At 39.4% G+C, this 27,789-nt stretch overlaps 1 protein-coding gene and 1 long non-coding RNA gene across 3 annotated transcripts in view; both read right to left on the reverse strand.

Annotated features, from left to right (window-relative positions):
- Positions 1 to 22,795, reverse strand: part of MDM1 (Mdm1 nuclear protein) — a 33,361-nt gene extending 10,566 nt beyond the window's left edge. The window contains exons 1-12 of one of the 2 annotated variants that reach the window (XM_047868039.1): positions 22,619 to 22,795; positions 21,478 to 21,592; positions 17,562 to 17,929; positions 16,100 to 16,234; positions 11,416 to 11,583; positions 9,122 to 9,225; positions 8,941 to 9,040; positions 4,021 to 4,050; positions 3,504 to 3,679; positions 1,926 to 2,225; positions 1,057 to 1,169; positions 858 to 967 (exon numbers count right to left, since the gene is read on the reverse strand). In XM_047868039.1, coding sequence (XP_047723995.1) covers positions 858 to 967; positions 1,057 to 1,169; positions 1,926 to 2,225; positions 3,504 to 3,679; positions 4,021 to 4,050; positions 8,941 to 9,040; positions 9,122 to 9,225; positions 11,416 to 11,583; positions 16,100 to 16,234; positions 17,562 to 17,929; positions 21,478 to 21,592; positions 22,619 to 22,636 — 1,737 coding nt within the window. In that variant the 5' untranslated portion in view covers positions 22,637 to 22,795. The remainder of the gene's footprint in view (positions 1 to 857; positions 968 to 1,056; positions 1,170 to 1,925; positions 2,226 to 3,503; positions 3,680 to 4,020; positions 4,051 to 8,940; positions 9,041 to 9,121; positions 9,226 to 11,415; positions 11,584 to 16,099; positions 16,235 to 17,561; positions 17,930 to 21,477; positions 21,593 to 22,618) is intronic. The other variant, XM_047868041.1, reaches the window with a different exon arrangement.
- A 1,015-nt stretch (positions 22,796 to 23,810) lies between these two features.
- LOC125171013 (uncharacterized) lies at positions 23,811 to 27,668 on the reverse strand. Its single transcript, XR_007154165.1, has 3 exons — positions 27,552 to 27,668; positions 27,230 to 27,434; positions 23,811 to 24,082 (listed from the first exon to the last, which is right to left on the reverse strand). It is a non-coding gene; the product is annotated as an uncharacterized LOC125171013 (long non-coding RNA).
- Positions 27,669 to 27,789: the final 121 nt, after the last annotated feature.

The raw sequence follows: 27,789 nt of genomic DNA on the forward strand, positions 1-27,789 counted from the left end.
CCAAACAGTAGCCAGAGTAACAAGGAAAAACCTAAGTCAAAACATATCACTTCTCTGCCCCTCCAAAGACTTCCGATTTCATTCAGAATAAAATTCAAAGTCTTTGCTATGAACTACAAGGCCCTACACAGTTTAGTCCCCCCATGATGCCTCCTAACTTATTGCCCACACTCTCCCTGTCTGCCTCTCTGCTCCAGCCACACTCACTTTCTGGCCAGTCCTCAAGAAATCAGGCACCTGATCACCTCAGGGACTTTGCACTTGCGTTCCTTTTGGCTAGAATGCCTGCCTACATATGCATATGGGTCCATCTCTCACCACCTTCAGATTCTGCTCAAATGTCACCCTCTCAGCAAGAACTTCCCTGGCTACTTTGTATTCACTTCCCCTGCTTTACTCTTCTCTTTAGTACTTACCACTGTCTAAAATACTCTGTATTTTACCTAGTTATCCTGTTTATTGTCTCTCTCCTCCACTAGAATAGAAGTTCAATAAGGGTCAGAATTTGCACCTGCTTCTTTCACTGTTATATCTCCAGTGCTAAAACAGTGCCTGGAACATACTTGAAATACAACTGCCACCCAGTAGATGCTCAATAAAAAGTACTGTTTCTCTTCTCTCTCTTCTTGCTGAGTCACATTTGACAAGATTTAAAAACACATCAGAAGTAGAATGCCACTACCAGAAAAAAATAATTCAAGGCCTTTGCCTTAATAAAAGCACATTAATAGCATCACCTCCACATACAATGCACAGAATTTTCTAAAATCTGAACCTATCGTTCATTCATTCGTTACAGGTGACTAAAATAATCGCTTCCTAAAAAGATATTTTTCCCCCAAGATATAAATATTTACCTTCCTAAAATCATTCTTTGAAGTTTCTAAGCCATCCTGAGAGGACACTCGTTTCCTTTGTTCTGGGACTGGAGGCTTCACTTTAGATGGAGACACTAGAACAGCACCACCTAGAAAAATGCAGAAGACGACAAGTCTCAAACTAAATTCTCATGCAGAAAAAGCAGGTAAGATAAGAACTACAGCGTTTGCCCATTACCAACAGCTGGAGTGGTGAGATCATGATGAGTCCTCTGGATTCCACCAAGTTCTCTCAGCTTTGGAGTAGGAAGCCTGCCTCCTTTTCCAGAAGATACAGAAGAAGAATCTGACCTACAAATCCAAACAATCTGCTATGATGCATTTCCCCCCAGCAAACAGGATTAAAAATATTTTATCATTATTATGCAATAATAAAACAAAATTTATAGGGTCATCTGTTTCTAAAAACACATGCCGTTAAGAGGGACTGAATATCGGAAAAGACGGAAGGTCACTGCAAGTCAGCAGCAATAGACCAGAGAATTCTTCCATTAAATCATCTCCTAAGTTTCCCATTAGTTGCAAAACTCATGACAGAATGATAAGGGATTTGGATGATGGACAAAAAGCACCATTATCAGTGGTAGAGAACCACTCCCCAAAGCAATGAACACATAAATCAGCAACAATTAGCTATTTGCAGATATCACTTATTTTAACATTACAAAACATTATCTTTCTTTTTTGGTGAAACATTTGATATTAAAGAATATCAGCTATTTTCTTAAATCACAAAGAAAGCCATTCCCTCAGACACATTAACAAATCTGCCAAATCATAATTAGTGGGACATAAATGAAAACAACCTTAACTGCTTCCTCCCCAAGTAGCTCAGTGTTCAAGTGTTCAACTACCAATTACTGGTGACTCAAATACCTGAGTGAATCAAATTATAAATTGAAATGTCTGCTTTGTGACATTAAAGTAACATCTGCTCTTTATTAGTCATAAAACCAAGAGTGTAAACCACTGTACTTGGTGACAAAACAAAAAAATATTAACCGTGTGCATAATGCTTCCATACACTGATTAATTTAAAACTCTCACCCTTCTTTTATCTTTTCTGCCTTAGATTTTTCCGGTACTGCGACCTTCTCCAGCTCTCCGTTATGAACCTGCCTGTCCTTTTCTGTTTCTTCCTCCTCCTCCTCTCTCGGCTGTTTCTGCACCCCTTCATCTGTGTTCTCTGCGTCCCACGCCAGGCGCCTTCTAACGGGCAGGGTGGGAGCATCTGACACGCCCAATTTCTCTGTGGTAGTTTTCTGCGGCTGCTCTTCCAAGGCAGGCTTTTTCTCTTCCAGTGTTGTAGGAGGACATTTCTGCAAAGTCTTATGGCTTGTAGGATCTCTGCAGAACAAAAGTGTCAAACTGGAGTTTGAGGTTTCTAAGTTTATACTCATTTCAGTGAGTCTGTCATTCCCCTCCAGCGTTCACAACTTTATGTCCCACAGGTACTACCTTGCCCAGATAACTGAAGAAAGAAACCTAATTAAGAGTTCATTTGACAGTATCATAAACTAAAGCTACAATTTGGACTTTCTATTAAAATACTCCATGGGCACCTGGGTGGCTCAGTCGGCTGAGTGTCCGACTTCTGCTCAGGTCACGATCTCATAGTTCATGAGTTTGAGCCCTGCATCGGACTCTCTGCTGTCCATGCAGAACCTGCTTCAGATCCTTTGTCTCCCTCACTCTGCCCCTCCCCCGCTTGTGCACGCTCTCCCTCAAAAATAAAAATAAAAACATTTAAAAAGTAAACAAACTTTAAAAATAAAGTACAATACTCCAAAATAAAATCTACATATCTTCTCTTATTTCCACCTTCACACACGCGTGTCTGTCCCGCTGCTGACAACAGTCACATGTGTTCCCTTGACTGGCATTTACACACACAAGCAAGGACTGCACATGGTCTAACTTGTTCGGTTACTCAGTTACAGTTTATGCACAAATTCAAGTGTATTTGTAGATCAAGCAAACTGATTCCAATTTTATACTTCAGATTGATAAGTGTTTTCAAGACATTCTTACAGAATGGATTTTGTAATCAATTTTTAAAGAGGATGTCACATAATTAGAACTTACAGTTCAATTTGGCATAATAATTATATTACTATAATAACTAAAAATGATTTTATTTGCCAAAAATCAATGTGCTATTTCTTTTATAAATAGTTAAATAATTTTCACTTTAAAACCCAAAAGAGCAGAGACTTTGCCCATAGAATCAGGGCCTAAGTGTCGTATTAACCACAGAAATCCATTAACGAATGATTATAGGATGTACTACTAGCTTATGTTGTCTAGGTTTTTATTGTTGTTGGTACCTTTCCTTCCTGTTACTTTCTAAAGTTCTTTTCCATCTACTGTATAATCATCCCTATTCTACTCTTGTTAAAAAATATTATAAAATCCAGCCTTTCAGATTTACATTATGTATTATTTACACACAGCTTTACTTCTCACAGAGAAAAAACTAGTAATAATGAAATGTAATAAATGGCTGGCATATCTCCATTTAACCGGAAGACAAATTTTGAGGGGTCATGTCATTTACCTATAGAATTCCATGATCTACCTAAGCTACAATATACCTTCTCACCATCCACAAAGAACATATCTTACCCGGCAAGATCTAGAGCTCTAATGTTACTACTAATGGTTCCTTCTGAGCTTGTGGTTGAGGAGACATCCCAACAGCAGTTGTTATCAGACAGAAGCTGATTCAGATGGTCCCGAGAAAAATGTGTTCCTTGAACTCGTTTCCTATAAAATTCAGCCTTCTCTCGGAGTTCTTTAACCTATGCAGGACAGTTGAGACACTGTGTATTACTTTAAATACTCCTTTGCAAATACCACCATGTAGCTTACCAAAGATACTGCACAAATACAGCCAGAGACCAAGGAGAAAGGAAGGCAAAAAAAAAAAAAAAGCCACAAACGTTCATCAGACTGTGTGCATTTTAAGCAGAAATTAAAACAGTCAAGCTAAAGCACAATGCAGTTATTTTATTTCAGACCAGCAGGCAGGAAGAATTTGCAGCAGCTAAGAAAAATATTGACACCTAATTCTTATTTCAACTGAAATTACACAAGTACTCTATGCATTATTACAGGTTTTAAAAACTCAAAAGCAACCAACCTCCGCATACCACATGGCATTTAGAGAACCCTAGGAGAGGAATACAGAAACATACTTAATGACAGGTTAATGCCATAGTTGAATATTAATGGGAATCAATGAAATACCTTATTATTCTTCCTTCTAAATATATAACAAACTTGTCAATCAATATTTTTATTATTTTTGGTAATATTTAATTCACTAAGTAAGATATCTTAATATTACCATGAAAACCAGCCACATTCTTGCATGGCTGAAATGCTATCAATAACAGGTAACCTAATTATTATTCCTACTTCCCCACCTCTGGAAGGGTAGTGACATGCCAGGAACCCCTACCCTGTCTTTATTTCCTGGCTTTATACAACAGCTGCTCCTACTATAGAAGCCGGCAGTGAGAGAATTATGAAGCTTCCCTCTCCAAATTCCTGAAAATTCCCTTGGCATCAGCAAAACCTCAACTTTTAAAAAATGTATTACATAAAAGAATATCCCACAAAATAATAATTATAATATATTCATCAAACTGACAATACAAAAATATGTTCTGATGGACTATAAGGTAATGTGAATTCCCTACAATGCAAATAACATCTGTTCAAATGGAGAGGAGCCTTCTATACTCTTCGAAACCCTTTCATGTTATACGTCATACTGCCACCTGCTGGCTTCCCTAAATTCAATTCCACAATGAAAAAAAATTAAGCTGCAGCTTAAAATTCTTTAAAATAATCTTTATTTACTCTTCAAAAACTCAATAATTTTTCCTATCATAAAGATGGAATTATAGCATTAAAAGGATATGCAGATACCGTCCGCTATAATCTTTCACTTACAGGCAAAAAAGCAAATAATGAAACTTTGCATTGCAAAAAAAAAAAAGTAACCAAAGAAACACATCCTCAGTTCCTCAGGGAGACACTACTGAATGCAAAGGGATGAAAGTGTTACATCTGTAGGGAAGTAGCCAAAGCAAAGGACAGCACCTGTCACGGTGGCATAAGAAACCATATAATCCCAGCAGAGTCTCACTGTTCTAATGAACCAAACCTGAAACATTCCTAAAGGATAACTGAAAATATATTTTCTTCACTGCCAAGAAAAACTGAGCCATGTTCATTTATCATTTCTGTTAATTCCTAAACTTTAAAGAAAATTACTAGTTTTTGCATTTAACATGTAGAACTGAGACATACAGTTTTTGTCTGTTGAACTACTAACCAGGTGTGTTGCTGTTTTGTTTCTTTGTTTTTAAAGTAGGCTCCACGCCCAAGGTGGGGCTTGAACTTAAGACCCCCAGATCAAGTGTTGCATGCTCTACCAACTGAGTCAGCCAGGCCCCCCCCCCCGCCACCAGGGTGTTGTGAATACACAGAGGCCTTGTTATAAAGTGCCCTGATATAATCCAGATTTTATTTCTACTAAGTCCTCTCATGCTTCAAATGTTTCACAGCTGCTCCAGCACCTACATGATACAATCTTCAAGCTTTAGTACAATTTCCTCCTCTGTCTTCAAAGCTCTTCATGCACATCCCCATTAGTACTTATTTCATTCTAGAAATAAGTGGAGTTAATTTCTCTTATCATTCTCCCCCATTAATCTATAAACTCCACAATGTGAGGGAATGTGCAGCATTCAAACATTGATTCCACAACTTGATCTGAGTGTGGACTAAGTGCTCGGCTGGAGCTGGATGGCTGGTAGCCAAAGATAAACAAGAAAGTCCCTGCAGCACTCAGTGTGCTCACAGTTTGATAGAGAAAGCGGACCTCCTCGTCCTGTATGATACGTTATCATCATAATATTGGTATGGTCTATGCTATAATACACAAAAGAGATATAAGTGGAAGAAGTGGTTCAAAAGGGGCTCCATCGGTCCTGCACTGAGTGCGGGGTGGGCTGGGAAGGAGCAGCAGAGAAGGCTGAATTCCATCCCTGCGGGAGGGCCTACTGCTTGATGAACGGGAGGATGGACAAATAGCCCCTCCATGTGCACGGTGACCCAGTTTTGTTTGTCAACCAGATTTTTTTTTAAAAAACAGATACTATGGAAATTCTGTATAACTTTATTCAGTTCTATTTTTCACTGACATTCAAAACGCAGTAATTGAAATTTACTTTGTCAGCAACCTTTATTAATAATCTTCGTGCTAATGTTATAGTGTTTTACAAATACATAACTTTAAACTTCTATGATCCTAAACTAAGATGAAAAAATAGAAAGCTGATCTTTCCTAAAGCAAGTTGTTCTACAAGAAAGAGAAAAAAACTAATGGTACGAACTTAATACCTACAACCAACAAGCAGAGCCACTAAAAAGGATATGAACTTAATTAAACTCAATTAAAACAACACACATATCCCTTTCCAGGTCAAGAAACACCATCAGCATCTAGGATATAAATGCTGTAAGTAGAATGTTTTCATTTCTGAATTTCTTTTCCCAAAGTAAGAATTCAACTAAGTTGTTTAAAATTTATATACCAAAAATTCAAGTTCAAAAAACTGAGAGTATAAAAAATTTTTCCCCAAAATCATCCCCCTCAAAATGAGTCATCTTAGGCCTAGCTGTCCTTACAATGTTTGTCAAATTATAGAACATCTCTCAAATGTACAACTTTATCTTGAAATAAAGCCCCATTTGTGAAAGACACATTAGAAAAGAACATCTCAGCTAATGTAAGTTTGGATGATTAAAAGATCACCTAACAAGAAACGAGAAATGTAACACGGATTCAGTAGTTATTGTAAGGATGAGACCTAACAATTGCAACTGTTGGTTATTATTAAAAACCATCTTTTAAGTGAGCATTTCAAAAAGCAACAGTGCCAGTGGTTATATAATGGAGATAATAAATATACAACCACTGGACAAATAAAACCAAACACCCTAATGTTATATGAATAGGTACTTGGATCTTAAGATAAAATACCGAGGCACTAGACTATAAATAGATTCAAAAAGTTTAATATTTCAAACAACACAGGAGGAAATGAAAACGATATATGAACTAGAAAACTATAACAGGACTCAAAGTTACCATTCTAATGATAATAAATTCACTGATGTCCAAATGCGTTTGAAGAGTGTGAATAATATTCCTCCATGAAACATTAGTAGAAGTGGGAAAATGAAGGAGTACCTTATGCTTAGATATCTCATAAGCAGCCACATAAGTAAATGTCTTCAGGTTAAAAATAAAATCTAAGATTTAAGTAAAACATGGCCCATATTAAATATCTATGACCTGATCAACTGAAATGGTTATCAACATCAGTGATAAGATTTAGCTAAATGTCATATTCTTTTCTAACTCCGATTCACTTTTTGAATTTTTTTGCCCACACAGGTTAGGCAAAACGGTATCACTGATTTAAACATTAACAACCACCATTAACAATAAGCTTTTTTAAAAAGCCCAAAAGTCACCTTCCCAAGATGTTATAATAGGAAACCTTGAAATGACAGCTCTTAAGTTAATGTCAACAAAAATGTCGTTTTCCATCAGGGCAGGACAGGGACTACCACCTTATCGTGACTCCAGACAAAACAATCCTCTTGGTCCACTACATTTTTAGATCTGAGGCCTAAATACCAACTCATCTTAATTTAAAGAAGTATCAGAGACTGAGAGATAATCTTTCTAAAACAAGGAGCCTCTCATGAGCCCAACCTAGTGAAGTCCCTAAATACAATAGGTCAGTGGCCTACACCTATTAATTGGCCACACTAGCCCTCTATGGCCACACTCTGTGCTCTGCTTTTGCCCCCAGCTTTTCCTCATTCCCCATCAGAGCTCCTGGCCAAGGTCTGGCACGACCATAAACTGTTCAAGGGTTTCACAGACTCAATTCTTTGCTCCATCATGCCTGCTCTCGATTCTTATATTTTTAACTTTATTTCACTAGGATATGAATATCCCCAGCAATATCTGGAACAGCTTCAAGATTTGCCTTTTACTCTGCCTGGATTGCTGAGCCACTCTCCAGTAGGGAAGGAGACAGCACGAGGAGCAGCCACGGTGGAAGGAACCAAGTGGTCTCCCAAAACAACATGCGGGGTACAGGAGTCTCACCAGGACGCCGGTCTGGGAGGTGCCAGCGCAAAGAGCCAGCAGCTCAAAGTGCCAACGCCTTCTTCCAGAGGCTCATTACATATAACCATTAGCCATGGTTTCAAGTACGGGGCTGAATAAAAGATTCATTCCCCACCCAAATGATCTCTCTCTTCCCAATGATGGGAGAGGGGGGTGTTTACTGAAGTCTACACTATTTTACTTCTGCTTGTTCACACAGAAAAAAACAGGAAACCATCAAGATGTGGTTTAAAAGATGGTAATTGTACAATAACCAGAAAAGCTCCACAGTTCATCCTTTGACTGTAAGAAGCTAGTGCTGAACAGGCACTTCCCAATTCTAGGATTACCCTTTCCCTCAAACCTTCATTTCGGTCCTCAGAATTGCTCCCATATGTCAGGGTACCCCAACACTATAACGCAAACCTCTCTCAGCACAGGCCACCCCTCCCAGATACTGATGGACTCTAATAGTACAAACTGCCAGTGGACGCCACAGTCAAACTAATCTTGAAAATTTATCTTCAGTTGAGAGAGTAGAGGTCTGGATCTTATTTTCAAAACTACAACGCAACAATTCTACAAACATAATGAAATACTGGATTATAAAAAAAAAACATTTTAAAGACTTTAATGATAAAAATCTCCAGTTGAAAAAGGAGCTATTTGATATTAAAAAAAAACGGTAAACACACTGATAAATTATATCCTAACATACAACTTTAAGTTCCTGATACTTCCAATGCTACTATTATATATCTTTCAACTGTAGTCTCTATTACTAAATGAAACTCATTGTGGCATTAAACTGGGATACAGGCTCAAAGAAAACATGGGCATACTGAGCTTATGTATACTCACCTGATCTGGTATGTTTTCCTTCACACGGGTCCAAGCCCCGGCTTTGTATAAATACTGGGCTGGGCTCAGAAATTTTGCCCTATATTCAGAATTCACCTTCCTAACAGAAATGAAAGGAGAGTAAATATTTCACCATGTTGATCTTCTAAATACCATGACATTTTTCTTATAAAATACATACCCAAGCCTTTGATGTCTCCAAGGAGTAAGCTTCTTTTTAGGCTGGTTTGACTCTTTTGATTCCATCTCTGCTTCTAATTTTAAAGGATCATCTGTTTTATTACACTAAAATGGAAATAATTTAAACATTTTATGCTTAAAATATGTTATACATTAGAGCAAAAACATAAATGTTATAAAGTATAATTGGGTACTGTATTACAATTCTGTTTGTGGAAGTAAGTTTTAACTGCTAAAGATAACCTGGAAATCACAAGCAATCAATAAACAAGTTTTGAAACTACTGGATCCGGTTGGGTTTTTCAAGTATAGCTCAGGTTTGGTTCATTTATAACAATAAAATTTATATCCTTGGCTACAAAAAATTTTTCTAATTAACAAATAAACATGTAAATGAATAAACTTGACGTTACCACCTATTAAACAATGTTTTTACATTTGCCTTTGATATTCTAAGTCCACATTTTATTGCGTTGCAGTAATTAAATATAAGGTTCCAGTGAGTAAGTTACCAACCACATTGTTTTACTGAATAACTTAACCCTTTTTTTTAAAATGTTTGTTTATTAATTTATTTTGAGAGGGAGAGTGGGCGTGGGAGTACAGAGAGAGAGAGAGAGAGGATCCCAAGCAAGCTCCACACACGTGCAGGGCCCGATGTGGGACTTGAACGCGACAAACTGTGAGATCATAACCTGTGAGCTAAAATCAAGAGTCAGATACTCAAGTGACTGACCCACCCATGCACCCCACAATCTCCCCATTATGGTAGATCCAAAAATATGTATATATGTGTGTGTATGGAAACAAATATATGTATAAACCAATTTACTTTTAGTCATAGAATTTCTATGTTTAGAACCCACAAGGTATTAGTTCTAGCATTCCAGAAGATTTAAAAATAGGACTTCTATCCCATTTACCTATAATTTACAATCATTTTAACCTGAATCTGTAACTTAAATAGCTACAGTTCAAATAGAGGCAAGTGTTTGTATGTGCTGATTATGGGGTGCATGGGTGGGTCAGTCACTTGAGTATCTGACTCTTGATTTTAGCTCGCAGGTTATGATCTCACAGTGTATCGCGTTCAAGTCCCACATCGGGCTCTGCACGTGTGTGGAGCTTGCATGGGATTCTCTCTCTCTCTCTCTCTCTCTCTCTCTCTCTCTCTCTCTCTGCTACTCCCACACCCACTCTCCCTCTCAAAATAAATAATAAACAAACATTAAAAAAAAAAGGGTTAAGTTATTCAGTAAAACAATGTGGTTGGTAACTTACTCACTGGAACCTTATATTTAATTACTGCAACGCAATAAAATGTGGACTTAGAATATCAAAGGCAAATGTAAAAACATTGTTTAATAGGTGGTAACGTCAAGTTTATTCATTTACATGTTTATTTGTTAATTAGAAAAATTTTTTGTAGCCAAGGATATAAATTTTATTGTTATAAATGAACCAAACCTGAGCTATACTTGAAAAACCCAACCGGATCCAGTAGTTTCAAAACTTGTTTATTGATTGCTTGTGATTTCCAGGTTATCTTTAGCAGTTAAAACTTACTTCCACAAACAGAATTGTAATACAGTATCCAATTTAGGCTGGCTGTAATTTGGCATGCTAAAGCTTTGGTTTAAAATACATGTATCTAGGGGTGCCTGGGTGGGTGACTCATTTGGTCGGACCAGGGGTGCCTGGTCCGACTTTAGCTTGGGTTATGAGCTCACAGTTCATGACTTCAAGCCCCACATTAGGCTCTGTGCTGACAGCTCAGAGCCTGGATCTTACTTGGGATCCTCTCTCCCGTTCTCTCTGCTCCTCCCCCGCTCACTCTCTTTCTATTTCTCTCTCTCAAAATAAATAAATAAACTTTAAATAAAACAAACAAAATACATGTAAGTATGCATGTTTCTGTTTGACTCCCATTATTTAACTTAAAGTGTGTGTTTCTATCACTACTGCTACTCCTATAGCTCACATCACTGTAAGGCTAATCATTTGCTATTAGACATAGCAGACTTACCTTCTGTGTTGTTAAGCACTTGTCACATATTACATTTATTTAGTTACAACTCTGTCTCCTGTGTGGGGTTTAGTGCGGTCATCGTTGTATTTTCAGTACTTACCCAATGCCTGGCCCCCACTAAGTGCTTAGTGAACATGTGGCACTTAATGGACAAACAAATGAATAAACTAGCTGAAACCCAAATTCTCAGGTGGTATTCAGTAAAAGATAATGAGTAGAGTCTAAAATCATAAGCCTTTTATTTTGTTTAAAGAGTTGACGAATACCTTCTTTTCAGGAGATACTGTTTCAAAATTTCCATTCTCTTTCAAATCATTTCTTAATTTTGGTTCTTTCACTGGAGATAAACCCTTGAAATTTCTTCTGTATTCAGTTTCATGGATGACTGAGTTACCTTTGAATTGTGGAACAAATTTGCTTTTATTGTGGAAAACCTTAAAACAAAAATTACTGTAGTTTAGTTTTCTTGTTGGTTAAATACACAAAACTTAGTTTCTGAACTGCTTTAAAATTTCATATATAAAATTGAATTATAGGATGTCAAAAAAGTGAAATTATAAGACTCTTTATAATTTCGTATTATTTCATATATCTAATTAACATCCAAAAAACAACAAAAGCAAAAATAGACAAACTAAAAAGTTTCCATACAGCAAAGAAAACAATAGGGTGAAGAGGCAATCTTGGAATGGGAGAAGATACCTGCAAATAGTACATCTGATAGGGGTTAATATTCAAAATATATAAGGAACTGAAGCACCTTGCTAGCAAGAGAACAATCTGATTTTGAAAATGGGCAAAGGGATACATACATCAATGGAACAGAATATAAAGCTCCAAAATAACCCTATGCATCTACAATTATTTACAACAAAAAAGCCAAGAATATACACTTGGGAAAGTATAATCACTTCAATAAATGGTGTTTGAAAACTGGACAGTCACTTGCAAGAGGATGAAACTGGACCCTGGAACTTCTGCACTATTTAATCGGTACCCTGCTCCTCCTAATCGCCTCCATTGTGGCAGCCTCCAAGAGTTACAGCCAGAGTGGACTGGTAGCTGGAGCGATCTTCGGTTTTGTGGCCACCTTCCTCTGCCTGGCGAGCATATGGCTGTCCTACAAGAACTCATGTGGGACCCAGTCAACAGATGCCGCTGTCTGAGGACACCCTACAGCCAGGCCCAAGGCAGGCCCTGAGACGGGAATGTCGGGGGGCCGGCACCCAGGAGGGGCTTCTGAACTTCTGCTCCTGTGCCAAAGCCCTGCCCACGCTGCTGGGCACAAGAGGGGCCTTCGACATCCTCCTGGGCTCCTGAGCCACTCTCGGCCTCTCTTTCTGGTCTTCCTTGGAGAACAGTCCTCCCCGCCTGGGAACAAAAAGCAGTCTCCAGGGAAATCTAGTCTCTTCCTCCTGCTTTTAGAAGCAACCATCTCAGGGACTGATGACCCCACTTACCTACCACAGTCCGGGGGGTGGGTCTGAATACTCCTGCCTAAATCTGCTTCTACTCCACATTCCTCAGGGGAATGAAGCTGTTCTAAGTCCTCTTATAAAAACAAAGCCATGTCCAGGGCACCAGGGTGGCTCAGTCGGTTAAGTGTCCGGCTTCGGCTTAGGTCATGATCTCATGGTTCATGAGTTTGAGCCCTGTGTCGGGCTCTGTGCTGACAGCTCAGAGCCTGGAACCTGCTTTGGATGCTGTAGCTCCCTCTCTCTCTGCCCTCTCCTGCTCACACTCTGTCTCTTTCTCAAAAATAAATAAATATTAAAAAAAATAAAAACAAACAAACAAACAAACAAAAAATGGGCAGAGGAATTGAATGCATATTTTTCCAAAGACATACAGATGGGCTAGCAAGTACATGAAAAGGTGTTCGATATCACTCATCATCAGCCAAACATAAATCAAAACCACAAGACATCACCTCACACCTGTTAGAATAGCTATTATCCAAAATACAAAAGATAGTGTTGGCAAGGATGTGGAGAAAAGAGAACCCTTGTACACTGTTGGTAGGAATGTAAATTAGTACAGTCATTATGGAAAACAATATGGAGATTCCTAAAGAAATTAAAAATAGAACTACCATATGATCTAACAATTCTACTTCTGGGTGGATTTCCAAAGGAAATGAAATCCGTATCTCAAAGAAATATCTGCACTCCCATGTTCCTTGCAGCATTATTCGCATTAGTCAAGATATGGAATCAACCTAAGGGTTCACCAATAGGAATGGATAAAGAATGGTAGAATGGATAAAGAAAATGATACACACACACACACACACACACACACACACACACACACACACACAAGAATATCATTTAGCCTTCAAAAAGGAAATTCTGTCACTTGCAACAAAATGGATGAACCTGAAGAACATATGCTAAGTCTAAGCCAGGCACAGAAAGACAAATACTGCAGATTTCACTTATATGTGGAATCTAAGTAAGTGGAACTCATAGAAGCAGAGAGTAGAATAATGGTTGCCAGAACTAGGGGGTGGGAGAAATAGGGAGATACTGGTCAAAGGGTACAAAGTTCCAGTTTGCAGAATTAATAAGCTCTGGAGATGTAAGGTGCAACAGGATGACTAGAGTTAATACTACTAAGAGTTAATACCTGAAATTTGCTAAGGGGATAAGAGCTTACAACACACATACAAAAAGCTAACTACGTGAGGTGTTAATGTGTTAATTAGCTTGATTTTGTTAATCATTTCACAATGTACAGGTACATCAAAACATTATTTACATACTGTAAATATATAATTTTTGTCAATTATACCTCAATAAAGCTGGGAAAAAACCCAAATATCAACTTTCTACACTCACTACTATGTTGTGAATAATAGTTACTATAATAAAAATAATGTTTAAGCCAAAAAAATAATGAGCCATATCTTTTCTCCCCAGTTTCCTACTCCTCCCTCCCATCAGTTTGATAATGGGATAAGTACAACTGGCATATTTAAGTGAACATAGACATTCACTTTATAAGGCAATTCTGTTGTCAGCTCTACCAGTTTTTTTTTTCCTTCCTTGGCATGATTTTTTTTTCTTCCTCCAAAAAAACAGAAGATTCTTAACATTGTGAATATCTGATGTGTTCTTTTGTTCTGTTTTTTTTTTCCTTTGCTTATTTTTAGCTCAATGCAAGGGGAAAAAATCAGGTTATAATGATGTTTCTGTTTTTAAATGTTTCCCTTTATCCTTAGTATTTTATAATAGGGTTTCTATTTTATGGTATATTATCACTGATTACAAAGAAAGCAAAAGGAAAAGATGTGGACCACAAATAAGGTATATTATAGCTTTGCAATGCTGAATAACACATCTTCATACAGATCAAATCCAGAGTATCTTTTCCCGAGTATAGCCTCAAGGACTTTTCTGCCAAAAATTATTCAGACTCCTTTACATATTAATATAATACATCTTTTTAGAAAACAGGTGTTTGATAAAATAGAGCTGAATAGCTCCTTCAGAAGTTCCCTATCAACAAGCATTGAAAATTTCTGTCACAGGACTCTTTAATCCACAGACCCTGAAAATTATATACTTTGAATTGACAAAGAGCATTTACTTTCCCCCCAAATTCTCTGAAACTCCCACTAATGAAAGCAGTAAAACTGCTAGTGAAGGTTTGCTAATGATTTATTTTATATTATACTTTGGTCCTATAAAAAGGGCTTTTCTATACAATGTCTCCACTGAAATATATAAAAGCTGTCAATGGGGCTTTGATTTGAATTAGCTTTAGCTTAAAGATGAAATGTTCTACAAAAACTGAACAGCTACAATTTTCAGGGAGTGATTTTGTAGATACACACACTTACCATCCAAGAACACTTGTGAGCCAACAAAAGAAGTACTGATCCTCTACTGGGTTCATGAAGGGGACATATGTTGCCTTAGCTATTTTATATGCTTCTAAAATGTTCTACAAATTTCACAGTTTTTTTTAGAAACCTGAATAACAAGTAAGCCCAAAGCTGCCACAATTTTTAGGATCACTAGAATTATGACATTAGTGGAAGAGGACTGATATTATTGTCTTGTTGAATCTACCCTCTCAGTCCTGAGGGGTATATAAAGTTTACAAACGAATGTTGAGATACAGGAGAAAATGAGCCATAAGGGTGTATGAAGGGATGTGTATGTGTTCATAAAGAAAATGCAAAGATCTAGGAGAAGAAAAGTCTAGGCTGTCCTGGGCCTCTGAAGATATTCTAAATGCAAGTATTTCCTTACCCAGGCCCAGAAGGATGGTTAAGAATATAAATGAGAGTTAAGAGCCTAAAAACTGTCTAGAGGATGACAGTAGTAAAATATTGAGTGTTTATTAGTAATGGTGGGCGAGCACCAAAAAACGGTACAAGATACAAAGAAATCTAGGAGCACACTTAGGTACCATCATAGCTTTTGAAGTTTATAAATGTCATCAACATGACAATTTCTATTACTGCTCACTTGATACAAAAACAAGATTATGTATCTTGTATTATTTTTAACATATTTTGTATTTTCTTGAAATATTCAGGGTAGTTAAGCCTTTCTTATCAGACAGAAAACATGCAACATATTAGTCAACAAAACACAGTATTTTAGAATAAAAGCAATTTAATATTTTTTTATTAAATAAACAAAATCTCGCAGCATGCAATAACTTACCAGTCCTCATGCTTCATTACCCTGTCTCATATTTAGCGTACGTGATGGATCTGGCAACAGTGACCATCAGTGGCCTAGGATAGTGTCATGTTACTACTATAGATCGAAGTAACAGAAGGATGTTAGAAAAACTCTTATTTTCACTTTTCTAGAACCTACCTCCAGGCTCACTGAAGAAGTACCTAATTTCTTTTAGCCCTTAGTTCTGTGTAAATCTGCATTACTAGATCAGAGGATGATACTTAAAAATATATTACATCCATTCAACTACCTGATTGGCTGTAAAAACTGGAGCGGCTTCTTTAGGGGTCTTCCAAACAAACTGCCTTTGATATTCAGAATTTCTCAAGATATCATGTGAAGGAACAACAGTCAGTCCTGCTTTCTTCCGAAGAACTCTATTCAACTGTTAGGGAAAGAAAAACCCCACCCACAGTCATTAAAAGTTTCTGTTCAAACTTTTTCTTTTACTGTGGTAAAAACAAAAACCAAAAAGACATTATAACATATTTCGTATAACATGAAATCTACCCTCTTAACAAATTTTTAAGTATACGGTATTGTTAATTACATGCACACCGTTGTACAGCAAACTCTTTTTAATTGATGATCTCTCTTTTAAACTATTTAAAATTTCTTTCTGAATATTGTCAATGAATCATTGTGCATCCCAGAAAAAGACAGCACCTCTCAGTCTCTTCCTACCAATTTTTCACAATTAAATCTATGACTAAGAAACAGCAGCACCTTGCCTTATTCACACATTGCCTCTGCGACACCCCTTCCCTTGCCCACCACTTACACATCACCTTCCTTGATTCTACTGTACCCCCTGGTTTTCGCAACGAGCCACAGATTCTTCACCAACGCTTCTGAATGCCTCTCCGTGGTTCCAGTCCACAGTGGACACGAAATGGGGAAGAGGTAGTGGACTGGAGAAAAATGTGGGAGGCAGTGAGATGTCTGCACAGGTCCCCAAAGCCTATGCTTATGTGCTTGCAGGGATGTTCCACAGGCCAGGTGTGACATAGGAGAGCAGAACTCCAAGATCTTTGAGATCCTGCCAGAACTGCCCTTCCTTTTGCATTCTGTCAATTGAGATGTTGTTTGTGTCCACAATAAGAAATTGAAAAGGGCCTAGGTAGAAGTCAGCTCACCACCCCTGCCAGAGGTAATGGCTTACTACTCCCCTTCTCTGTCTCAATTTGATCTCTCCCTTAGGACTCTGGTGCTGATATTTGATGAATAAAATCCAGAGGCAGGCTGCCCATCCAATGAAGAGATATCTTAGTATAACCAGTACAAACTGGCAACTATTAAGAATAGAACTCATAAGAGGCACCTGGGTGGCTCAGTCGGTTGGGTGTCCGACTTCAGCTCAGGTCATGATCTCACAGCTCATGGGTTTGAGCCCCGCATCAGGCTCTGTGCTGACAGTTCAGAGCCTGGAGCCTGCTTCGGATTCTGTGTCTCCCTCTCTCTCTCTCTACCCTCCTCCGCTCATGCTCTGTCTCTCTCTGTCTCAAAAATAAATGAACATTAAAAAGAAAATTAAAAAAAAAAAAAAGAATAGAACTCATAATAACTAAAGTCAACAGCCTCTTAACTATTCTATAAGATATTAAACAATAAAACAATGGAAAAATTTTAAGCATAAAATGTAGTATTAGTGAAATGATGACATTTACAAAGAATTCTACGCTTTTGAAAAGAAACACTGTGAATATACCTACCCCATTATCTACATTTTCTGAAAGCAGCTTGGTAGAATGCTCGAGTTCCTCATTTTCATTAACCGGTATATGACCTTCTATTACATCCTCATTATTTTCCACAATATCTGAAGCCCCTTCAGCTCTGGAGTCTGTAGAGTGAGACCTGGTTCTTTTGGGAACCCTGGAGGCTGCTAGTGCAAGAACTCTTTCTTGGTTAACATCTTCTTTTTGTTCTGCTTCTTGTAATTCTGTTTCTGCGGCTTCAGGTTTTGGTGATACAATACCATTCTCTGAGATGGCTCCATTCCACTCAAGAGATTTTGAAATTTGTGGATCATGATAAGGGACTCTTCTTTTTGAAATAAAACTTGGCTCTTTGGTGATTCCTACAAAATATAGTATACAGAAATTGCCATAAAGCTCTACCATAGCATAAAGTTACAAACACAACTTTTAATAACACTTAAGAGAGGAGAAATGGAACTGAAAAATCCCAGGTGAGATACACACAATGTCCTTAAAGTTGCAAGATTAAAAAAAAAAAAAAATAGGTATAGTTTGTTCTTCAACATAAAATCTTTAATTTTGCTTTTAAAAAGTATTAACGTTTTTTTGACATAAAAAAAATTAAAAATTGGGGTCACAATGTTCGAGTTACCCCAACACAAGTCACTAGAATCGCAACGTGACGGGCCTGGCAAAGCCAGCAGGACACGTTGCCTCCGTTTCTAATTACTTTCCTGTGCTACTTAACAGAACAATGGGCCCTGGTACTGTCAAAATTTGGAACTTTTCACAAAGCTTCTCTTATGCACAGTAGACCAAGGTGAGAAGGGATGAGATGTCATTATGCTGGATCTTGGTTCTACATTTGCTTTGATTTCCTGAGAATTAAAGAGAATGAACCCTTTTAACAAGAGCTAAGATACTATTTCTCTATATTTCTGTCTGGCAAGCAAATGTCCAAAAAACTTAACCTTCTACCCAAGTAAGAGGAGCTCTGTGGAATGACAGCCACTGAGACACTGTCCTAGTTTGGGGCCATTCTTTAAATAGAAAGAAGACTTAGCAGGGTGGGGAAGAAAGAGTAAGACTAGAGGGAAGGAGAGGAAAGGTGGACTGAAAATCTGGCATGAGTTCTTTAGCCTCTGTCAAGGATGATTTGGCCATGGAACCCAGGGTCCCCTCCCTTACAAGACTTCCTTAGATTAGTGGTCTTCAAACTGGGTGCATATGTGTCTGGAGGCATATGGAGACATTCTAGGGGATAAGCAGAAATGGGCCGCGTAAGGGAATCATTTTGCAGATCTTAACTCTGTATGCACTATTATCCCAACGTTGGTCTGCCTGAGATTTGCACCTGCTGTCTGCAGTCTTCGTTCCCACCCCCGCCTTCCCACTTCACAAAAGGAAGACACACCTCTCAGCCAGCCCCAAGGAATAAAAAATTCTCGTAGGTGGGAAAGACAAAGGGACAATTCAAAAAAGTATAACTACCAAGAGAGAGTACCTGACAGCAAAGCAAAGAAGGCAGAGATGACAAATAACAAAAGAACAGTGCCTTATTTCACCCATCTTCACACTTTTCCCATCTAACTATCTTAGAATTAAAACTCGGGGGTAAGAGGGTTGTCATGCGAAATGAATACATGTTAACACATGTTAACACATTTATAGGGATTGAAAAATAAAGTTAGACTTTGTTCTCACAGCAAATAATTCTAATTTGCCTGATTAGTTTGCCAATGAGGACTAACTTTACCACTTATATGATGAACATTTACCGTAAAGTGAATCAGCTATATTGGCTGCTCCAAAGTTTTAACAGAACGTAAGTGAAACATATGCATGATATTCCATATGCCAGAAATCACATCCTTTGATTTCACTTTGTTACAAACTGAGTTTGTTACACTTATGATTAAAAAAATTAAATGTCAACTTAAAAATGTGAGGGCCACCTAGATGGCTCAGTTGGTTAAGCACCGACTTTGGCTCAGGTCATGAACTCACGGTTCACAAGTTCGAGCCCCACATAGGGCTCTCTGCTGTCAGCACAGAGCCCACTTTGGATCCTCTGTCCCACTCTCTCTCTGCCCCTCCCTGCTCGCACACATGCACTTGCTCATGCCCTCTCTCGCTCTCTCTCTCAGAAATAAATAAACATTAAAAAAATGTGAAAGGATGCAAAGACTTTCTAAATACTTTTAAGGGATATGAAAGCAAAAATTTGAAGACCATTGCTCTAGACTTCTCTCTGTTTCAACATAGAGAGGCTTCTCGTAGAAGAGCAAAATGAAAGGGGAAGATTCTCAAGTGGTCTGCCATAATCTCTGAGCACCAGCAAAAATACACTAAGGGGAAAAAATACACTGTTAACAGAACACCCAGCCAGTCCTAGGTAAAATGGCTGTTATTCCTCCCACCTGCCTTTCTGAAGTTCTCATTCTGCCCCTCCCCCTAATCTAATTATTTCCCATTCACATATCTCCCCTAGACCATTCCTGCTTTCATAATGTACCATACTCTAAAGTGGCTTTGCTCCCAGTCTTGTCTCAACATACCCACCCTCAAATGTAACTGATCTAAGCTACAATGTTATGGGCACAACAGTCTGGTTAACCAATTCCACAGTATCATAACAGGCCATCAGTGGGATATATATACTTTAAGATTTATTTTGTATGAATCTAATAGAGCCTCAAATTTGTAGAATTTCGAGTCATTTGGAGGACTGAGCACCATCTTGCCCAAGAAGCAGAGACATCCAGTGTTTGAAGTCAGGCTCTGGGCAAAGGATCCTGATGCTTCAGAGGAACCGAGAGCCACTGACTCTAGCCCACTTTTCCCTTTTTTCTCCAAATCTAATCCCAGAAACCCTCTCCTCATTTTACTAATTTCCCAGGCTTGGGAAAATTATGCTTATTTCTCATACATCTTTTCTTTTCTTGGCTTCAAATATCTAATATTTGAGGGACATACATACCATGCATAAAGCATGCTCACATGTGAGGCCCCAAGCACTCATCTGTATATATGCACCTGCCCCTTAACAAGGAATATCTCATTTAATCCCTCCCAGCAATCTTGTGCAATGGGCTTCCTAAACCCCACCTGGTAAAACAGGGCAAATTTTCCCAAGATCAAAGCTAATGGAGGTCCAAACTCACGTTCATTCATTCAAATACTGGTTTGCATAAGCACTGGAGGAGGTGTCATCTACTAGGCAGTAAGACAACCAGAGCCCTTGCTCTTCGAGATTTCTATTCTAGTGAGGGCCAGTGAAACAGGCAGGTAGGATAAAGTCACTCTGTTTCTTTTCCTCTGCACCGTTCTCTGGGAAACCTTGGCCTAGGGCTGACTTCCCTGGGATACCAGGAGGAAACATGTGTGATGACAAAAATACAGCCTCTGAACTCATGGGCTTTCAACAAAACAGATTTGATTTCACATCATGGTTTTGCCATTACTAGCTATGAACTTTGGGCAAGCTACTTAATCTAAGTTTCCCTTCCTCAAGACCTTGGGAGAACACCTCCCCAGGCTTGACTGCTCTCAGCCGTCCCATCTCAGCTCAAGTATGACTCCTCAGAAAGGCCTTTCTTGACCACTGAAGCTAAAGTGGCTTCCTTCCAACCCACCCCTCCCCCAAGTTATCTATATGCTAGCCTATAACAACTTGAAGTCCCCTAGTTTATTTATTGAGTTACTTGTTTAATTTTTTTGCCCACAATTAAGGGTCTTTGTCTGATTCAAGGCTATGTCCCTAGAAGCTGGGAATAGTCCTGGCCTATAGCAAGCCCTCAGTAAATAGCTGTTAAACAAATATGTCAACCAGACCAATGGAACAATGCTTCACAAGTCTTAATCATTTTTGCAAACTTAACCCCAAGCTTTATTTAAGTTACAACGACTATTAGTTTGTTCAGCTTACCTAATTGATCCGATCTAAGTCCAGCCCATGGGTACCTTCTCCCCACCGAGGGATTATAGGACTCTGACAAATATGACTTTTTCCACAGAAAGTTTCTCTGGTATTCACTCAGCCCCTGAGATACAAAATAAAATTTAAGTACAACGCAATTAATGGACATTGTTTTAAAAAAAAGACATCAGTAAAATAATTTCGGAACCATGAAAAGAGTTGAAAGCCTGGAGATTGATAAACACAGAAGAGCTCCCTAATAACAACTAATATTTACCCAGCCCTGTGCTAAGCAGTTCACACGTCTTCTATCCTTTAATCCTCACAACCACTTGAGGCAGATGCTGGCAGGAATCCGACTCCCTGAGCAGCTACCTTTTTGCTGGTTGTCTGATTCCAAAGCCTGAGCTCTTGTCTGATAACAGGTGACAATCTAAATCCCCATCGCTATAATTATCCTTACTGAGTACGCCGGCAATGAGTACACAGTATCAGGTATTAGGCCTAGTACCTCTCGCAATGTTGTAAAGTCAACCAAAGACGAATTCCCATCCCGTTCTGGATACAAGCCCTTAAGATAAAAGAATAAAACAGGGTTTGTGGAAGGCTGTGGTCAACTGTTATGCTGATGGGTGCCTGACCCTGACACCTACCACCTACCTGAAACTTACGCACAACTATGAAAACTGTATATTTCTTACACCCTATCTTTACCTAGCCAGGGTCCCACTTCTCGATCCTTTAAAAGACATAGGCACTTTAAAGTTTTAAAGGGCAGGTAGGGGGCGGAGGGTAAAAGGCTGAGATGTGAGATGGGCTACAGGTGTCCCAATCTGAAGCCACCTTAGATCCCATTACAAAGCGCCCTCCTTCCATCACCACTCCCCTGTGCCCTCCAAAATCAATCTCTCTCAACACCACCAAACGCCTCCATACTGCAACTCGGAAATGTGTGTGAGCGGAAAGGGAGCTAGGTGGAGGAGACAAGCATCCCTCAGGATCTTGGCAAGCAGGCTCGGGAGCTGACAGGCATTGCGGGGCCCAGGAGCGCCGCGCAGAAAGCCAGCGCGGCCCCCGCGCCGGCCCCCGCCCAGCCACGGCTCCCCCCCCTCCCCCCAGCAGACTTCGGATCTGGAGACCACGGCCTCACCTTGAAGCGCACCGGCATGTCGCTCGGCGCTAGAGCCCCCGCCACTCCGACAGTTAACGGGACAAAAAGCCCCGAGGGGGCGGGGCGACAACAGTCGGTTCCCTAGCAAAATCCTCAGCCTGGCGTCCCCGACTACGCGCCGGCGCACTCCGCGCTTCCCTCCTTGAGCCCCTACGCTCTGCCTTTCTCCGCCCATTCTGAGGTTTAAGAACCAATAGAGACCCCGAGAACTTCTTGCCGTCATTAAGATTCGACCAATCAGTGCCCGAATGGGGGACGCCCGCCTCCCGTGACAAATCCCGGCGACTAACAGAAATGGCGGGCGAAGACTGGCCAATGAGGCTCCCGGAACCGGGTGGGTGGGGCCCCGCGGGAGCTTCGTCCTGGGGAGAGCTCATCGGCTGCTGGTATTGAGGGTCGTGTGCGGCTGTGGGTGTACCTGCAGGTGGGATTCGTATGTCACCGGCCTCGCTGGGCCGGGTTCGTGACGTCAGAAAACATGAAGGTGTGTTCTTAATTCCAAATCTGTGACGAAACCGAAATGTTTTCTTTTTCTGAAATGAGAATGTTCAGGTCTGTTCTCCTGAATATCAGGTCCTACAACTGACAGCCATGTTACATCACTTACTGTCGCATCAAAAGGGATAGGCTAAAAAGAAGTATTGCTTAGGCAGGCAAAAAAAAAAAAAAAAATTATTTACTCTTGAAAGATAAACTGCTTACTTTCAGTGATGTTTTTGCCTCCCACTACCCCGCCCCCGCAAAAAAAAAAAAAAAAGTATATATAGCTCTTAATATTAGAAAACATTAATGATGCTTGTGAGTCTCAGCTTCTAAAGTTTCAGCGTTGTCTCTCCTCTCATTCATTTAAAAAAATAAAATTGCATCTGATTTCAATAGACTTGCCATCATCATCAGTAAGTATTTTTTGAGATTCTCCCATTGACAGAACACTGTGCTGGGAAAGAAATAAATTGTCCGGACAGTTCTCTAACATACTTGCAGAGAATGAACATATAGTTATTCAATAATGTATAATGTATCATTGTGCTAAATTGTCAAATGGCAGGTATGGTGATAAGGGCTACAGGAGTTGGAGGAGGGAGTTGTCCTTCCTTAAGGGCAGAGATGATGAGAAGAAGCCTCAGGAAGAAATATTCGGACTCACCCTTGGAGATTAGAAGGACTGAAATAAAGAGGAAAACGGGACGATCACAGGGCAGATGTCTGAATGGAATACTGCCCAGTTTCTTCCAGGAACAATGAAAATAGTGCCTTTACTTTTGTCATTTGTTGACTAAAGAAAAGTATACCCTCTTTTAAACTTTCAAATATTAATAGCAATCCTTGATGCTCTAAGCATTTTCTGCAAAGACTTGTCTTCCTGAATCCTAATTGATGTCTCTGTTCTTCTTCATCATCACTGAGATACTTAAAAATTCATTTGAAAGAGCCACCTGATACCTGAAACAAAGAGAATATTAAATTAGCCCCTATGTGGCCATGCATCCAGGGGGCCCTTGATAAATGTTAATTGGTGATGACAGCATCTCTGTCGTGTAAATTGAGAATGGCACAAACAAGACACAGCGGAACATAAACTGAAGGAGGTCCTCTTCAGGAAAACAGTCCAGATTGCACAGAGTAGGAAAAACACAGCTCTGGTTGTATATACAGCTTTGTTAGGACAGAAGGCTGAGGCGAAGTCAATAAAAACAGGCATGTAGAATGTAGCCTGTCTGCTAAACAAGGACCATGGTAACTGCAGTAGGGCTCTGCTGAGAAGGGAATAAAGGACAAGAGCGGCAGATGGGAAAAATAACGGAGTCACAACCGGGGTTGGCTGAGAGGGGCTACAGGGACTCAAAGAAGAAGAGTACTTTGCCTTGTTATTCTTAAATGAAAGCCTCCTCAAGTTTATGAGGCAAAGACGTAGACATGCAAAAAGGGACAACCTTAGTATATGAGCCTATAGCCTGTGTTTTACCAGCTTTTACACTCTCTACTACTGCAAGAAACAGACCCAGCACCTACAAAGTTCCACCCAAGTGTTTGGGGGAGTCCCAGGAGGTGTCTCACATGTGCTTACAGCTACCACATACAGTACGCAGGGCAACACTGCCTCTCATTTCAGTAGCCACACATCTGCATGTGTCACTCTTGCTGCTGGCCACCACAGCCACAAGTGCTGAGTACTCAGCCTCCACTGGGCACAGCATGAAGCCTTCTCCGACTGCCCAGTCCTGCTGGTGATCTGTGACAAGGCACCTCCCTCTCCTTTTTGTGTTACCCTCTATTAAGTGAGTATCAAAGTGTCCTGGAGGGTTTTTCCATTTGTATTTCAGCCTTCCCTCTCTCCAAAGGGAATTCCATGGAGTCTGGGCCAGAAAGTAATCCTCAAGTGATAGGTTTCATTCTGTGTCATTCTATGACATTCTATTCTAGATGAGCTTCTCCCTTCCACAGCCAAGCCTCTCTTCCTAGGACGAGAGTGTCATACCTGGCTCCCTCTTCCCTTTGTTGATGTCTCTGTTTCTCATGCAAATAGATTTCTCTTAATTCTCTGTGAGAGATTAAATTGGTACCACCTCTAATGAAGGACAATTTTGCAGTCCTTTGACCCAGAAATTCTACTTTTATAACTTTATCTTACAAATATACTTGCCCGTATGTGAAAATTATCTATTGAAGGTTTTTTACTGTATTGGAAACAACTTAAATGTCCATCTGCAGGGGACTAGTTAGATGTATTGTGTTTCCTCCAGGGCCCAGAGCGAGAACAGGCTATGCAGCAGGCCCAGATGACAGTGCAGGCCGCTCTGCTCCCTAGGGCTTCCACCCCAGCAGGTCCAGGTGGGTCGGACCCGCTTCTGGTGTCAAGTGTTATATCCATCAGGGTCTGGCTGGGAAAACTGAAACTACCAGAGGCATTTCCAAAAAGAAAGCTTAACATAAACTATTGGTTAATGAGTTACTAGAGAACTTTGAAAAGATAAAAGGAGAAACAGGATAGTAATTCCAGAAAGCAGCTCACACCCCTGAGGTTGGAAAAGCAAAGGGAAATGTTGATGTTACTGAAACACAGAGGTTTGCCCTAGAGGCCTCGGAGTTGACGAGACCTCTGCCCAGCTGGTACTAGTGCCTCTTAGGGAACAAAGTGAAGCTGCCCCTGGGAATGACAGAAAGGGAGGGAAGGAAGGAAGGAAAAGAGCGAGAGAAAGAAAGAGAGAGAGAGAGAGAGAGAGAGAGAGAAAGAAAGAAAGAAAGAAAGAAAGAAAGAAAGAAAGAAAAGAAAAAGTTGGAGACTGAACCAACTACTACCATGGAGAAAACAGTCATCATTAAGGTGCTGCTGAGAGCAAAAAGCGAGTGAAAGCAGGCATTCTGGTCTCTAGTGTCCTCTCTTAGCAGACCTAGAGGGAGTTAGTCAGCAGGATCCAAAGGATCTGCACAGCCCAAAAGGTAAGATTGAAAGTGAAAGACAGTAACTTAGTAACTTCTACCTATCCAACCCTTTAAAAGAAAGAAGCATTTTTTTTTTTAATGAGCTAACATGGAAGGAGTTCAAAAAAAAGGCAAGTTACAGGTGTGTATAGTATACCATCAGTTGGCATAAGAGAAAGACAAAAGAAAGAAAAATGATGTTATCATTCACAGACACTTTTTCCCTCACTCATAAGTCCAACTCCATTAGTAGCAGCTATGAAGATGAAGAACATTTCATACAGCTTATAAATATATGGAGACTTTAAGGTATTGATAGCTACTACAACTATTCTCTTCGCATGAAATAACGCCTTTGACCCTTTCTAGATTTACTTTGATTTACACATATTGCAATAGGTCTGTTTTCTCTTTTAGAGACAAAAATATATCAAAATCCTTTAAAAACAACTTTTATTTGCACTTGAGATATAAATATACTACCCATTAAATTAAAAACAAGAAGTCAATCACTCCACAAACCTAACAATCTCCTATCATTTTCAAAGCAGCAATTGAAACATTGGAGAATTTGTATTTGTATTCAAATTTGTATTTGTGTTGAATCTATATGTGCCTCTAACCATATTTTTATTTTACAAACAAAAATACACTGCATATAAGCAAAATACTATCAAAGGGTTGAAGAAAGAAGATACAAAGAAGAGTAAGATACAGCCCGTTTCAAATCTGATTACAGTTGAATGAAGGAACAGACATACACACAAAGAACACAGGAAATGATAGAAGGATTCAAGAAAGGGGCTAAATGTGAGCACTCTGGTATTCTGAAGATGCTTTTAAATCTAGTGCCAGAAAGTTTGATCCAAGACTGCAGACTAAAGAGCAGACAGGATAACAGAGCTGCTTTTAAGTTCCATCCTGGGAAACACCTGATCGAGAGAACCTTTCACTTTCTCTTTTGTTCTGCCCTAGGTAGCTGAATCCAGGCCAGAACTAACATTTGCTCAAGATTGGGTCTCAAAAAGGTAAGTTACTTGCTCTCTGTTATCTTATTTTCCCTGGCTGCTTTAGAAATCAGAGTAAAGCTGTTTTAGAAACCACCCTACAATCAACACAGTGATGCATCAGCCTATGTTTGCGTATATGTGATTTTTTCTGAAATACCTTGCAACTGAAATTCCAGTTTCCAGGCTTAGTAATGCTCTTGAGCTCTGTAACTTCCTCTTGGGTCATATACGTGGGCTTTCCTTGGTAAATCTTGATCTCAGTCTCTGCCAAAAAGCAATCAGTCAGACAGCCGCTTTCTTTGGCATTTTTCCATAAGTTTTAACTGCTTTTTCCTCACATGAATGAATTTCTGATTACACGACTGAAAAGAAAAATGACAAAATTAAATCAATGGATTCTGTTTCAGAAGCAAAATTGCTGATACTTCACATTAGTTTCAGTAAGAATTAAATAAACAGGGTGTGTGATTAAGACTTACCGATGAGCCAAGTGCAATTTATCCTCCAGACTTTTCGCCGTGGGATGCCTTTGTTGACAAAGAAGTGTCTGGCTTTTGAATCAATGGGGCACCTTTTGGAGGGACTCCAGGTTCTCTTGACAACATGAACTTTTTTTCCTTTTTTTTTTTTTTTTTTTTTTTTTTTTGGTGAGCCTGAGGGACTTCTAGCCATACAAGGCCATGACTGAATAAAGAAAGTAATTCTTAGTAAGGCATA

Source organism: Prionailurus viverrinus, chromosome B4 (assembly GCF_022837055.1).
Source record: "Prionailurus viverrinus isolate Anna chromosome B4, UM_Priviv_1.0, whole genome shotgun sequence".
Lineage (NCBI taxonomy): Eukaryota > Metazoa > Chordata > Mammalia > Carnivora > Felidae > Prionailurus > Prionailurus viverrinus.